General features: G+C 39.7%; 1 protein-coding gene across 6 annotated transcripts in view; it reads right to left on the bottom strand.

Moving 5' to 3' along the window:
• LOC139758835 (reticulon-4-interacting protein 1 homolog, mitochondrial-like) overlaps window positions 1-15,120 on the bottom strand; it is a 399,554-nt gene that overhangs the window by 7,196 nt on the left and 377,238 nt on the right. For all 6 annotated transcript variants that reach the window (XR_011714952.1, XM_071680684.1, XM_071680685.1 and 3 more), the window contains exons 9-10: window positions 13,445-13,622; window positions 7,377-7,570 (exon numbers count right to left, since the gene is read on the bottom strand). Coding sequence is in view for 5 of the 6 variants with exons in the window: in XM_071680684.1 (XP_071536785.1) it covers window positions 7,377-7,570; window positions 13,445-13,622 (372 nt within the window). In the remaining variant the exon portion in view is untranslated. The remainder of the gene's footprint in view (window positions 1-7,376; window positions 7,571-13,444; window positions 13,623-15,120) is intronic.

Here is a 15,120-nt window from a genome sequence, read left to right on the forward strand (position 1 = left end):
AGAAAGAGGGAGGTCAAGAGACAGGTGCAGAGGTTGAAAAAAAGGCCAAATGATAGCTAGGGTGAGCAAATATCGGTAAACTTTAGGGAGAATAAGATGTTTTGGAAGGAGGTTAATGTGCAAAAAGCTGGAGAACAAACGGAAACATAGGCGAAGGGGGCAAAAGGGGAAATGGTAACTGTTGAGTTTGTTTGATGATAGGGTGGCAGATTTAGGGTGTTTGGGTTGGCGTGGTTTGCGAATTGAGAGTCATGGAAAGTGGTCTGGCGAAGAAAGACAAGGTTGTGAAAGCCTCACATCCGATGAAATGTGGCAAGGTGGATGGTATTACAGTTGAATTCATTAAGAAAGAGGGGTGACCGTGTTGTTGTTTGGTTGGTAAGGATTTTCAGTGTGTATATATGGATCATGGTGAGGTGCCTGAGGAATGGTGGGATGCATATATAGTGCCACCATAAATAGGCAAGGGAGATAAAGGTGAGTGTTCAAACTAGTGACGTATAAGTTTCTTGACTATACTTGGTAAGTTGTCTGGAATGATACCAAATGAGAGGATTAAGGCATGTACAATGCATCGTATTTAGTAAGAGCAGTGTGGTTTCAGAGGTGGAAGAGGATGTGTGGATCAGGTGTTTGCCTTTAAAAATGTGTGATAAATACTTAGAGAAATGGACAGTTCTGGAGAAAGCATAAGATAGAGGCAACAGGGATGCGTTGCAGAAGATCTTAGGAATATACAGTATGGGAGTAATTAGTTTTATCAAGGGTATAAGGCATGTGCATGAGTAGGAGAGGTGAGTGAATGATTCCAAGTGAAGGGTAGTCTGTAGCAAGGGTGTGTGATGTCATCATGGTTGTTCAATTTGTTTACAGATAGAGTGGTGAGGGAGGTAAATGCAAAAGTCTTGGAAAGACGGTTGAGTATGCATTCTGTGTGAGAAAAGAAGGCCTGGGGAGAGAGTCAGATGTTGCTTCCTGATGATACAACTATGGTGGCAGATTCAAGTGAGAAACTGCAGAAACCAGAGACCGAGTTTGGAAGAGTGTGTCAAAGAGCAAAGTAAATGTGAATAAAAGCAAGGTTATTAGGTTCAGCTGAGGTGAGGGGACAGGTTAGTTGGGGTGTGAGTTTGAATGGAGAAAACTTGGAGGAAGTGAAATGTTTTAGATAGTGGACATGGTAGTGAAGAGAACTATGGAAGCAGAAATGAGTCATGGGTGAGGGAGGGGGCAAAAGTCCTGAGAGCACAGAAGAATGTGAGGAAAGAGAAAACATTATCTGGGAAGGCAAAAAGGGATATGTCTGAAGGTATACTAGTCTCAACAATATTATATGGATGCAGGGTATAGGCTTGAGATAAGACTGTGTGTGCAATGGAGGGTGGATGCATTGGAAATTAAATGTCTAAGGATAATATGTGGTGTGAGGTGGTTTGATCTAATAAGTACTGAAAGAGTATGAGAGAGACATGTGGTGATAAAAAGAGTTTGGTTGAGAGATGAAGAGGGTGTGCTGAAACAGTCTGGACATATGAAGAGAGTGAAAGAGGAAAGCTTGACAAACAGGATATATGCTTCAGAAGTGGGGGGAACAAACAGAAAGGGGAGACCAAATTGGAGATGGAAGGATAGAGTGAAAAAGGCTTTAAATAACTGGGGCATGAACATGCAGGAGGGTGAAAAGCATACAAGGGATAGAGTAAATTGGAACCATATGGGGTACTGGGGTTGACTGCTGTTAAAGTACTGAGCCAGAGCATGTGATGCATCTGGGGTTACCCATGGAAAGATTTGAGGGGTCTGGTTGTGGATAGGAAGCTGTGGTTTTGGTACACTGCACATGGCAGCCAGAGATTAGACAAAAGCAGATGTGGCCTTACTTTGTCTGTTCTTGGTGCTACCTCACTAACGCAAGATGATGATGATGATGATGATGACGATGCCTGTGAGTAAGCTCTTAATGATGATGATGATGCCTGTGAGTAAGCTCTTAACTGCAGAGAAAGGAATCAGTTCAAATCAGGATCTACGGAAAGATTTGGGAGAGAGTGTAACAATGAGACCTTTTACTTATGTTTTAATGTTGTAGTTTGTTACTAGTGCTTTTCTAACCATCTGGAAAGATTTTTAGCATTGTTTGTCCATATGTTTACAATTTTGTGTCCAAGAACACACCCCAATTTATTACACTGTGTCTGTGAAACCTGTTTCAATAAATGTTATTTTGTCTGCAGTCATGTTTTCTAGAAATGCCCTGATGACATCAGTCAAACATTTTCTGTCATTCTGTTGAATCTCAATGGAATCCTGAAGCCAATGAGCCTTCACTGGAAACACATGGGTCTGTTGATAAGTAGTACAGCTTCGTGCCCAGGGATGTGTTACAAACATCAAAACAAAGGCTAAGAATTCAACTCAGCACAAACTACAAAATATAAACCCAAAGTAGAAATGAGTTTGGAACAGAAAATAAGATACAGTTATGCCTTATCAAAGGATCTATCAGACCTGGCCAAAAAAAACAAGCGCTAAAGTTCTACAGTATTTATTACAGGAAATCAACGCTCCCCTAAAACTTCTAACTAAATCAGCTAATTTAAGGATCAGGTACATATGGCCAATAATACAATCCAGGGTTCTGCACATATATACAGCCAAAGTGTTCATGAAACTGCATTCCATAGCAACTTACCCATATGTCTGATACTTTTGATCAACATGAGATAGGGTTCCATGAACTGTGTGTAATCAAAGCTACATTGAAAAGAAAAGTCCTGAGTTAACTTACCCAAGAATCTGTAATACTCTACTTAATCAACAATGCAAATTAAGGTTCTACTATGGGTAACCACAGCACTTTGAGATTCTGCAAGGAACATTCCCATAAGAGACTGCACAAATCCCCCATAGTCTAGAAACCCTATGACTTAGTTCCCTCAGAATATCATCAAACTAATAATTAGTAGAGGAATGAGAACATTAGGCCTTACAGTCTGTCCTCGCTTCCTCTACAAATGACAATGGGTTACAAAATAAGCTCTTAATGATCAGTCGCACCAGAGACTCTCAGGATTCTGCATATTATGAACAACCACAACTCTACAAAAGTTCCATACCAAACAGTCCTATAAAGGATCACAAGGATACGCCCGGGTCAACAACACAAACTTGGTTCACCTAATGTATTACTAATAATCTAGTCGTGGCTGGAAATCTTATGCCTTGTGGTTTGCCTTTGCCATTCCTATTGATAAGAAAAGATTATATAATGAACAACTGCAACACGTGTCAGGAAGACACACCAGATAATGGAAATTGAGTTAACAATGATTAATTAATAAAGGGGGCTGTCAGATGGATATTCCTCTCAATCAGAGTCCCAACATCATACAATACAGCCTGATACTAACTCTAGCTAAATATAAAATCAATGACATGCTTCATATAGGACCACCAAAACTTAAGTCCATGTGCAATGCATCTCCACTATTTAACATTTTCGTTCATTTTCTGGAGGAAATAAAATGTAAAATATCTATCAAAACAATAAGAAGGCTGACTCAACAACCAGAGGAAAGGTCATTTGTTGTTGCTTTATTAGCAAAAAGCTCTACAGTTACTGCTACATTGAGAAAATAGTCTTCTATGGTTGTTGCTATATTGGGAAAAAGGTCTTTGGTTATTGCTACATTTGAGAAAAGGTCTACAGTTGTTGCTATCCTCTGGGAAAAGATCTATGGTTGTTGCTATCTATCTATCTATATCTTTGCTGCCTGTTCCAACTGCACCTCCCTCAAGGGGATGGTGGCCACGGCAGCAGAGTCTCTATTTAGGCAGGAGCATTAGATAGAAACATTAGGCAGATGCAGTGGATAGGTGCATCAAGTTGTTGCTATACTGGAAAACTAATTTGAACTTTGAAATTCAAATATACATTAAATGCATTACAATGAATAAATTAACATAAAAACAAAAACAAAATAATCTATATTTATACTTAATCGCCGTCTCCCACGTTAGCGAGGTAGCGCAAGGAAACAGTTGAAAAAATGGCCCAACCCACACACATACACATGTATATACATAATATATAATTCAAAATTAAGCAAAGTGGTAGACTGTTTCACCAGTACAGTAATCTCATTACCTGGCTAACCTAAGTGAGTAGATACTCTATGGAGCTCTAAAGCAAAAAGTAAGGTCTTATAATCAATTCATGTCAAGAAGAACTTAGAAAAGAACATAAATCTAACATCTCTGAGGGCCAGAAGCAAAGATCACAAGGAGATAACACCATAATTAGATGAAAGCAACAGTCAACAAGTTTGTACTGTATAAGTGGAAGTAAGCACGTGAAGAGGGTTGGTGGCTCAAAGACATTACCTCACTATCACTCAAGTGACATCACAGGTCTAGATGGGTTGCTGTACAGTACAGATGCTCCCCGACATATATCTGGGTTCTGTTCTGACCGACTGGTCATATCTCAAAATGGACATAAGTTGGATGTATGTCAGCACGACATGTATAATTTGTACACCTGTACAGCATTCTTATATCCCACTGAATTTCTATCATTATCATCTTGTTTTTTATGAACAAGCTTTATTATATGATTCTGTAGTTTCTTCTTTTATCATACTTTGTTGCTGTCTCCCGTGTTAGCAAGGTAGCGCAAGGAAACAGACGAAAGAATGACCCAACCCACCCACATACACATTATATCCATACACGTCCACACACACACATATACATACCTATACATTTCAACATATACATATATATACATACACAGACATATACATATATACACACGTACATAATTCATACTTGCTGCCTTTATTCATTCCCATCGCCACTCTACCACGCATGAAATCATACCCTTCCCCCCACACGTGCGAGGTAGTGCTAGGAAAAGACAGCAAAGGCCACATTCATTCACACTCAGTCTCTTGCTGTCATGTATAATGAACTGAAACCACAGCTCTCTTTCCACATCCAGACCCCACAAAACTTTCCATGGTTTACCCCAGACGCTTTACATGCCCTGGTTTAATACAATGACAACACACTGACCCCGGTATACCACATCGTTCCAATTCACTCTAGTCCTTTCATGCCTTTCACCCTCCTGCATGTTCAGGCCCCGATCACTCAAAATCTTTTTCACTCCATTTTTCCACCTCCAATTTGGTCTCCCACTTCTCCTCGTTCCCTCCACCTCTGACAGATATATCCTCTTTGTCAATCTTTCCTCACTCATTCTCTCCATGTGACCAAACCATTTCAAGACACCCTCTTCTGCTCTCTCACCCACAGCTCTCTTTCCACATCCAGACCCCACAAAACTTTCCATGGTTTACCCCAGACGCTTTACATGCCCTGGTTTAATCCAATGACAGCACATTGACCCCGGTATACCATATCGTTCCAATTCACTCTATTCCTTGCACGCCTTTCACCCTCCTACATGTTTAGGCCCCGATTGCTCAAAATCTTTTTCACTCCATCCTTCCACCTCCAATTTCGTCTCCCACTTCTCCTCGTTCCCTCCACCTCTGACATATATACCCTCTTTGTCAATCTTTCCTCACTCATTCTCTTCCATGTGACCAAACCTTTTCAAGACACCCTCTTCTGCTCTCTCAACCACACTCGTGTTTTTATTACCACACACCTCTCTTACCCTTTCATTACTTACTCGATCAAACCGCCTCACATCACATACTGTCCTCAAACATCTCATTTCCAACACACCCACCCTCCTCTGCACAACTCTATCTATAGCCCATGCCTCGCATCCATATAATATTGTTGGAACCACTATTCCTTCAAACATATACCCATTTTTGCATTCCGAGATAATGTTCTTTTCCACACATTCTTCGATGCTCCCAGAACTTTCGCCCCCTCCCCCACCCTATGACTCACTTCCGCTTCCATGGTCCCGTTCACTGCCAAATCCACTCACAGATATCTAAAACACTTCAATTCCTCCAGTTCTTCTCCATTCAAACTTACCTCCCAGTTGACTTGTCCCTCAACCCTAATGTACCTAAAAACCTTGCTCTTATTCACATTTACTCTCAGCTTTCTTCTTTCACACACTTACCTTTTATTTACGATTCTTTAGTTCACAAATTGAGTCATCCAAACTTTCAATGAACTTATTGTCAGCACTTGCTGCTTCACCAGTGACTCAAATGAGGTGCAAGCTACATCCTTTACATCCATTGAACCAACCATGACTTGCTGTGAAGTTCTCGATGTAATCCTCTACCCCTCACTCCTTCAAAGTCTCAAAAAGACTTTTAGCATTTGCCTGAATTGTTAGTAAGCTTAGTGGTACAAGTTTTTGGTTTTCTATCCACAGCATCAACAACTTTTCCACTTTGTGGATGGGACCCTGTCGTTGCTTTGTTATCATCATAGACTTCATACTTGTTGAACCTTTCACTGCTTCACGTACTTTTTTCTTTGTCCTTTACAATTGTGGAGACCACTGAAAAGGACAAGTGTAGATCACATGCAATCACAATAACATTTTCTCCTCCATATTGGGTGATTACCTTCATTTTCAATACCCAATCGAGCATCTTCCCTGGCTTCTTGCCAGATCTATCAACATGTGATGGGTTTTTCCTCTTGCTTGTCATCTTCTATGGGGTTTAATACAAAAATGGTTTAATCCAGCATGAAAATGCGTTCAATTGACTTGAATGGTAACCAAGGACGAGAACTGAGAGAGATGCAGTGATGTACACAATGCTGGGATCATCTGACATTCATTATCATATACACACAACCATTAGCACTGGCAGACGTATAACCAAGCATAATTTTTGTATCTACATATATTCTTATACATATATCACTTAGTCCCTGGGGATAGGGGAGAAAGAATACTTCCCACGTATTCCCTGCATGTCGTAGAAGGCGACTAAAGGGGAAGAGAGCGGAGAGCTGGAAATCTTCCCCTTTCGTTTTTAGTTTTCCTAAAGAAGGAACAGAGGAGCGGGCCAAGTGAGGATATGCCCTCAAAGGCTCAGTCCTCTGTTCTTAACGCTACCTCGCTAATGTGGAAAATGGCAAATAGCATGAAAAAAAATAGTATGAATATCACTTTTCCAGTTGTATGTATGGATGGTCATAAGTCGCATAGGTTGTAAGTCGGGGAGCTCTTGTACTTGGATTTTTATGAATGATTAATGGTTTGCTTTAAAGATATTATGACAGTCAAAGAAGGTAAATCCAGGCAAATGCATGTGTTAATCCTCTACAACCAAGTGTTCTCACTCTCATTCATGCTCAAAGGACTATGTCAGCAGGCAGGAAATTATACAGTCTACAAACAGTCACATTTCTTGTAAACTTACCTGAATCGGACCACAGTTCTACCAATCTGTTCACCTTTTGCTACATGTGCAAAGGCTACCTCAGCATCTTGAGCAGAGTATGCTTTGTCTACGACCGCTTGAAGCTGTCCAGAGTCTACCATCGGTGTTACTTTCTCTAGTACTTCTCCACTAACGTTCAAAGTCCCCCATCGACCACCGGTAAGCCAAGGTGACTGTGTAAATCATACAGTTTCAATACTAATTGTCTCTGTAATTAAGAAGTCAAGGAAAGTATCTATTCAGAACAGCAGCTGAAAAATTATCTAATACCTATTACTAAGGAATGTAAGAGAAAAGGCAGTGGGAGATCTGGAACTCTTGAGCAAAAGAGGTCCAGATGTTTCCACATGAATCTGAAGAGATTACCAGGTAGTTCATCTTCAAAATTATCCAAAAAGTGATTTCACATATCAAAAATTGCCCAGGTGGCTGAAAAACACACTAAAAAATACACCGATTCATGAAAAAAGAATCAAATCCCTGAAAATAAATTGAACAAACAGTTTGAAATATAAGGAACCGTCCAATGTCAGTGGATCTTATCTTGGCCACAGTGACACTATAGCTCACTTGAGGTCTGTCATTCATTCTCAAATTCTGTATCATGCTCAAGGATTGCAATTTTTCCACTGATCCATCTTGCACTGATTTGACTTGTGTCTATCCTTCTGTATCTTCTACTACTTCTTTTCTCTAATTACTCTCATCTGTATATCTTTTCAGCAAGTGTTCTACATGTAACAGACAAACTAACCCCCAAGAATCCTTAATGTATGTACCGAGTGTTGTTAAAGGGTTCTCAACACATGAAGGTGTGGAAACAGTCAGCAGCTAAAATTTTTGAGACAGCCTTCATGCTGCACTTAAAACTGAACACAGGAAATTATGCACAATGACAGAAATAAAAGCAAAGAATGGTTCTGACTGCCTGTAAAACAAATACCTTGAGAAGGATACAGTGCAACAAAAATGAGAATATTATTCTTTCTAGCTTCCTTTTCTGCATTCAGATTTTCATTGTATTCAAAATGGGTTTGGAGTCAGCCATCTTCTCCATATCTTAACCATCAAAAATTAATTCACTATGCAGGAGCCAGCAAACAAGTGTGAAAAAAAAATCAGGGTTGATTACCCCTACTTTTCCATATACTGTCCAAGAAATTTTTAGTTTTTCTTTATAAAAAAAAAAAAATCTTTACATAGCACATAAAAGTCGGAAACTGCGGTGTAATACCCAGCAACCTCAATGATTTCTAAGGCATACAATAGATGATTACTCAACTATTTAACAATTTCAACGATATTCTTTAAAGCTTACAAAAATGTTTTTTAGAATCTTAAAGACACTAAACCAATACACAAAAAGCAATGTTGATGGTTTTACTTTAATAAAAACTAGAAGTTTTTCCAAGTTCATCCTCATGCAGATGGGATTCACAATACAAATAAGAGGAATCGGAGAAATTTAATTCTTTCTCCTCAGATTTATGAAATACTGTTTTGTCACAACCTCAAACTCTAAATTTGAAAATATGTATCTAAAACACATTAACTGATGTACACATTTCAAGGCATACAATAGATGATTACTCAACTATTTAACAATTTCGGTCTTCCCCATTAACAGGTGTTTCTTTAAAGCTTACAAAAATGTTTTTTAGAATCTTAAAGACACTAAACCAATACACAAAAAGCCATGCTGATGGTTTTACTTTAATAAAAACCAGAAGTTTTTCCAAGTTCATCTTCATGCAGATGGGATTCACAACACAAATAAGAGGAATCAGAGAAATCTAATTCTTTCTCCTCAGATTTATGAAATACTGTTTTGTCACAACCTCAAAATCTAAATTTGAAAATATGTATCTAAAACACACTAAATGATGTACACATTTCAAGTAATCTACCACCAGTGTTATTGTCAAGTGGGACCTTATACCTACCATTCTTACTCAAACCAATAATCATCCATTCAAGTTACCCATCACACACAGTTTGTCCTCTGAATTCACACCCAAAACATTTTCTAGTTCTCCCCTAAAAGTATCTCCCCTGTCATTACATGGTACACATGCAACTATTACATCACTGGAGATATCGAAAACCTTCTCTCTTTAATTAATTCACTTTGTAAATGCATCCATCACAATCTAAATTCAATTTCTCTTGGCCTTGTAAGTCTAAAATATTATCATTACTTTTTTTTATTATACTTTGTCGCTGTCTCCCGCGTTTGCAAGGTAGCGCAAGGAAACAGACGAAAGAAATGGCCCAACCCCCCCCCCATACACATGTATATACATACGTCCACACACGCAAATATACATACCTACACAGCTTTCCATGGTTTACCCCAGACGCTTCACATGCCTTGATTCAATCCACTGACAGCACGTCAACCCCGGTATACCACATCGCTCCAATTCACTCTATTCCTTGCCCTCCTTTCACCCTCCTGCATGTTCAGGCCCCGATCACACAAAATCTTTTTCACTCCATCTTTCCACCTCCAATTTGGTCTCCCTCTTCTCCTCGTTCCCTCCACCTCCGACACATATATCCTCTTGGTCAATCTTTTCTCACTCATTCTCTCCATGTGCCCAAACCACTTCAAAACACCCTCTTCTGCTCTCTCAACCACGCTCTTTTTATTTCCACACATCTCTCTTACCCTTACGTTACTCACTCGATCAAACCACCTCACACCACACATTGTCCTCAAACATCTCATTTCCAGCACATCCATCCTCCTGCGCACAACTCTATCAATAGCCCACGCCTCGCAACCATACAACATTGTTGGAACCACTATTCCTTCAAACATACCCATTTTTGCTTTCCGAGATAATGTTCTCGACTTCCACACATTCTTCAAGGCCCCCAGAATTTTCGCCCCCTCCCCCACCCTATGATCCACTTCCGCTTCCATGGTTCCATCCACTGCCAGATCCACTCCCAGATATCTAAAACACTTCACTTCCTCCAGTTTTTCTCCATTCAAACTCACCTCCCAATTGACTTGACCCTCAACCCTACTGTACCAAATAACCTTGCTCTTATTCACATTTACTCTTAACTTTCTTCTTCCACACACTTTACTAAACTCAGTCACCAGCTTCTGCAGTTTCTCACATGAATCAGCCACCAGCGCTGTATCATCAGCGAACAACAACTGACTCACTTCCCAAGCTCTCTCATCCCCAACAGACTTCATACTTGCCCCTCTTTCCAAAACTCTTGCATTTACCTCCCTAACAACCCCATCCATAAACAAATTAAACAACCATGGAGACATCACACACCCCTGCCGCAAACCTACATTCACTGAGAACCAATCACTTTCCTCTCTTCCTACACGTACACATGCCTTACATCCTCAATAAAAACTTTTCACTGCTTCTAACAACTTTCCTCCCACACCATATATTCTTAATACCTTCCACAGAGCATCTCTATCAACTCTATCATATGCCTTCTCCAGATCCATAAATGCTACATACAAATCCATTTGCTTTTCTAAGTATTTCTCACATACATTCTTCAAAGCAAACACCTGATCCACACATCCTCTACCACTTCTGAAACCACACTGCTCTTCCCCAATCTGATGCTCTGTACATGCCTTCACCCTCTCAATATGAACATAAATCATTCCTATGTTCTATACAGACAAAAAATTTAACATACAATATGCTTCTGTATAGCTTACATATAAGCGTAATGGATATATGTGTCCAATTACAGAGCTGTATGGTTTGCTACCAGTGAATAGATAAGCTACCACACCTGGGAAAGAGGTGGAAGTGGGGGACCTTAACCTTTGCTAGGCTCAGAAAAGTTATCAAATGACTGGAGGGTTCAAGGTACCTCAGTTCATGACTTGATGGTCATTACATCAATTATAGCTTACATAACAAAATAAGGAAAATTCAACAACACAGTTCATTATTATTCATTTTCTGTTTTATTATACTTTGTCACTGTCTCCCGCGTTAGCGAGGTAGCACAAGGAAACTAGACGAAAGAATGGCCCAACCCACCCACATACACATGTATATACATACACGTCCACAAATGCACATATACATACCAATACATCTCAACGTATACATATATATACACATACACAGACATATACATATATAAATATGTACATAATTCATACTGTCTGCCCTTATTCATTCCCGTCACCACCCCGCCACACATGAAATGACAACCCCCTTCCCCCGCATGTGCAAAAGGTAGCACTAGGAAAAGAGAACAAAGGCCACATTCATTCACACTCAGTCTCTAGCTGTCATGTATAATGCACCGAAACCACAGCTCCCTTTCCACATCCAGGCCCCACAAAACTTTCCATGGTTTACCCCAGACGCTTCACATGCCCTGGTTCAATCCACTGACAGTATGTCGACCCCGGAATACCACATCGTTCAAATTCACTCTATTCCTTGCACGCCTTTCACCCTCCTGCATGTTCAGACCCCGATCACTCAAAAGCTTTTTCACTCCATCTTTCCACCTCCAATTTGGTCTCCCACTTCTCCTCGCTCCCTCCATCTCTGACACATTTATCCTCTTGGTCAATCTTTCCTCACTCATTCTCTCCATGTGACCAAACCATTTCAAAACACCCTCATCTGCTCTCTCAACCACACTCTCTTTATTACCACACATCTCTCTTACCCTTTCATTAATTACTTGATCAAACCACCTCACACCACATATTGTCCTCAAACATCTCATTTTAACACATCCACCGTCTTCCACACAACTCTATCTATAGCTCACGCCTCACAACCATATAACATTGTAGGAACCACTATTCCTTCAAACACCAATTTTTGCTTTCCGAGATAACGTTCTCGACTTCCACACACATTTCAACGCTCCCAGAACTTTTGCCCCCTCCCCCAGCCCTATGACTCACTTCCGCTTCCATGGTCCCATCCACTGCCAAATCCACTCACAGATATCTAAAACACTTCACTTCCTCCAGTTTTTCTCCATTCAAACTTACCTCCCAATTGACTTGTCCCTCAACCCTACTGTACCTAATAACCTTGCTCTTATTCACATCTACACTCAGCTTTCTTTTTTCACACACCTTAATAAACTCAGTCACCAGCTTCTGCAGTTTCTCACCCGAATCAGCCACCAGCACTGTATCATCAGCAAACAACAACTGACTCACTTCCCAAGCTCTCTCATCCACAACAGACTTCATACTTGCCCTTCTTTCCAAAACTCTTGCATTCACCTCCCTAACAACCCCATCCATAAACAAATTAAACAACCATGGAGACATCACACACCCCTGCCACAAACCGACATTCACTGAGAACCAATCACTTTCCTCTCTTCCTACTCGTACAAATGCCTTACATCCTCGATAAAAACTTTTCACTGCTTCTAACAACTTGTCTCCCATACCATATATTCTTAATACCTTCCACAGAACATCTCTATCAACTCCATCATATGCCTTCTCCAGATCCATAAATGCTACCTACAAATCCATCTGTATTTCTAAGTATTTCTCACATACATTCTTCAAAGCAAACACCTGATCTACACATCCTCTACCACTTCTGAAACCACACTGCTCTTCCCCAATCTGATGCTCTGTACATCCCTTCACCCTCTCAATCAATACCCTCCTATATAATTGCCCAGGAATACTCAACAAACTTATACTCCTGTAATTTAAGCACTCACCTTTATCCCCTTTGCCTTTGTACAATGGCACTATGCAAACATTCCCTCAATCTTCAGGCACCTCATCATGAGTCATCCATACATCAAATATCCTTACCAACCAGTCAACACCAGAGTCATCCCCTTTTTTAATAAATTCCACTGCAATAATATGAACACAGTTCATATCATCTCTTAAAACGAATCCACTGTGCTACACTGTATATCTTCACCTATACAATTTTCTACATTTTTTGGATGCTTACAATTTCTATCTTTAATAACTATCTGTAATACCAGTAAATAATTTGTTTACATTAAAAATAATGGCAAGAGACAATCCAACTCACCTTTGTAAACCAGTATTTCAATTTCATACACAGTGAATACATTCCCCCGGCCACATATCCATAGGAATCGGATGCTAAACGAGATGAGGAAGTGGTGACAACTACTCCACCAGGAAGACAATGCTTTAAGCAGGATTCATGTAGCACCTGACCAACTGTGTTAAGAATCAGATCATATCTGAGGACATGAAAATAAAACCCTTCTGTTTTAATTTTACTCATGATGCTGTAAAATATCATGATACTAATATAATAACCTGTGGCACACTGACCGGCATACCTGGCTCTGAAATAGAAGTTCCTGGCTTAAATGCATGGATGAGGGGAAAACATTACACACTTGCAACATCTGATCAAACAATATCATTTGAAGACCTAGTAAAATAAGTCAATTGCACCTCTCTTGACAAGTCTGTTTTCCTCTACTGAATGATCAATGACCTTTTAAGAAGGTCTTCTACTTCATTTAGTCTCAATGAAACATGCCTAGTAAGTGTCTGAAGTGCTTCTATGGTTAACCTTTGCAGGTACCTTTCTGTGTTTTGCCATTTAAGAGCAAATTCCACTGTAACACTATGAAATAACTGTTTACTTCTTCCTGCTTTATATGTTTATATCTCAAACTTGATTTGCTACATTGACCCATGTTAAGATGGTGTAGTTTGCTAGTTTGTGTCCATTCTTGTTTGTACATTGTGTTGTCATCTGTGCACAGAATGTCTGAGGTGGTGATGTGAAAATATATTGAAAATCAAGTCCAATGTACCACCCTTTCTGCATGATTTTGATGCCAGTTGGCTTACAGTAATCGTGCTGCAAATTCCAAAGTTCCCTTTTATGCAAATATTCATCTGTATGACTCCTGTACAGTGTCATGTACATTTCTAACTTTGGGGTGGAAGGGTCAAATCCCCTAGATTCTTAAACAGTTTTTTAAAGTTTATATGAATTACCAACATTGTTGTCACCTGATTCACAGTTACCATATCATAAAATCATTCTCCAATAATTCAAATGCCCCTTCTTCCTTGAACAGTGAAGCTATGGAACTTTCTCCCATCTATCATCTTGCCCTCTTCCTATAACCTTGCTACCTTTAAAAGTCAGGTCTAAACTCCTTAGGAACTCTAAGTGATTTTGTCACTCTCTTTCTAAACATATATAACTTTCATCTATGGTGACCATGACTGGACCATATCTTTCCCATGCACTGTCAGTCATTGAAGAAAAAAAGCATGGGCAAAGTGAAAAAGTGTGTCTCACTTTTATAAATGTTGTATTCTTTAGTTCATTTTAACACAATGGGCATATATTGAGGATGTGTGTGAGCAATGCAGTAAAGGCTGAATGATGTACATGATCCAAACCTTTTGAACTGTCAATATGAGAATAATGATAACATCTAGACAGATAAGGAGACTATTACTGAGATATACAATAATGCACACAAAGGTAGGTGGGGATAACATTTTCATATGAGACTGCAATCTAGCCATCAAACATTGCTTTCAGATACTCAAGCAATTCATTAGTGCCATTGTACAAAGGCAAAGGGGATAAAGGTGTCTTCAAATCACAGAGGTATATGTTTGTTGAGTATTCCTGGGAAATCAAAAGGGAGGGTATGGAATGAGAGGGTAAAGGCATGTACAGAGCATCAGATTGGGGAAGAGCAG

This window comes from Panulirus ornatus, chromosome 31, assembly GCF_036320965.1.
Source record: "Panulirus ornatus isolate Po-2019 chromosome 31, ASM3632096v1, whole genome shotgun sequence".
NCBI classification, from domain to species: domain Eukaryota; kingdom Metazoa; phylum Arthropoda; class Malacostraca; order Decapoda; family Palinuridae; genus Panulirus; species Panulirus ornatus.